Source organism: Buceros rhinoceros, unplaced genomic scaffold (assembly GCF_000710305.1).
Source record: "Buceros rhinoceros silvestris isolate BGI_N320 unplaced genomic scaffold, ASM71030v1 scaffold39608, whole genome shotgun sequence".
NCBI lineage: Eukaryota > Metazoa > Chordata > Aves > Bucerotiformes > Bucerotidae > Buceros > Buceros rhinoceros.
The window spans coordinates 1-1,069 of NW_010428094.1; the positions used below are offsets into that span (position 1 = coordinate 1).

The following is a 1,069-nucleotide window of genomic DNA, read 5'->3' on the forward strand; positions in this document are numbered from 1 at the left end:
GGGCACGGGCCGGCTCCGGCCCCTCCTGGCACCACCGAGGAAGGGGTCCTGCAGCAGCTCAGCAGCCGTTGCCCGCTCAGCCGGCTCGGCCTGGAAGCAGTGCAGGATGAACCTCTTGGCTTTCTCTGACATGGACTCGGGCACCTCCGGGTGCATCTTGAACATGCCCACCTAGAGGGGAGGCACTTGTGGGGGGCTGCAAAGGGACTGACCACCCTAAAGTGGGGGCAAATTCAGGGCTGGGGAACCCCCATCCCCTGCCCAACCTCGTGGGTACCTTGAACATCGCAGCCTGAGGGCTGCCCAGCTCGTAGAAGGGGGGCTTGCCTGTGGCCATCTCAATGATGGTGCAGCCCAAGGACCAGATATCTGCTGGCTTCCCGTAGCCCCACGGCCCCTGGTCGATGATTTCGGGGGCCATGTACTGCAGGGTGCCTGGGGAAGGGGGGGAGAAGGGGAGAGAGGGGCCCGTATCCATCACCCAAACAGCCCCCAGGGTGGGTTCTCCTCCCCATGCTGGGTACAAGGACACAGACCCCACCATCACCTGGTCCTCAGCATTCTACCACCCCCCAGTCGGAGGGAGCTGGTCCCTTACCCGTGAAGGTCTCGGCGCTGGGGCTGATGCCCGCCAGTCGCTTGGAGGTACCGAAGTCGGAGATCTTCAGCACCCCGCTGTACGTGTTTATGAGGACATTGTCCCCCTGGTGAGAGAAGGGCACCCCAAAATAAAACCCAGGGCATGGAAAGCTCCTAGAGCTCGAGCAGGACATCACCCCTGGAGCTTTGGGTGTGGAGGCTCCTGGCTCCCTGGTGCGCCTCGAGGCGAGGGGGTCAGGCCTCGTGTCCCCAGGATGGGTGATGCCCCTCACCTTGATGTCACGGTGCACGATGTGGTTATCGTGGAGGTAGCTGAGCCCGTTGAGGATCTGGCGGGTGTAGAAGACGATGGTGGGCTCGTTGTCCTTCAGAGGTCCCCACTTAGAGCGCAGCAGGGACGAAAGGCTCCCTGGAGAGGGGGCATGGAGTGGGGCAGCATGTTTAGGCCACACATATGGCAGCCTCGTGT

General features: G+C 62.8%; 1 protein-coding gene across 1 annotated transcript in view; it reads right to left on the reverse strand.

The window, feature by feature from the left end:
* Positions 1-35: 35 nt before the first annotated feature.
* LOC104498732 (mitogen-activated protein kinase kinase kinase 5-like) overlaps positions 36-1,069 on the reverse strand; it is a gene marked incomplete at both ends in the record, with an annotated part of 2,415 nt that continues 1,381 nt past the window's right edge. Inside the window, 4 exons of the mRNA XM_010142149.1 lie at positions 36-171; positions 278-435; positions 599-704; positions 873-1,009. Coding sequence (XP_010140451.1) covers positions 36-171; positions 278-435; positions 599-704; positions 873-1,009 — 537 coding nt within the window. The remainder of the gene's footprint in view (positions 172-277; positions 436-598; positions 705-872; positions 1,010-1,069) is intronic.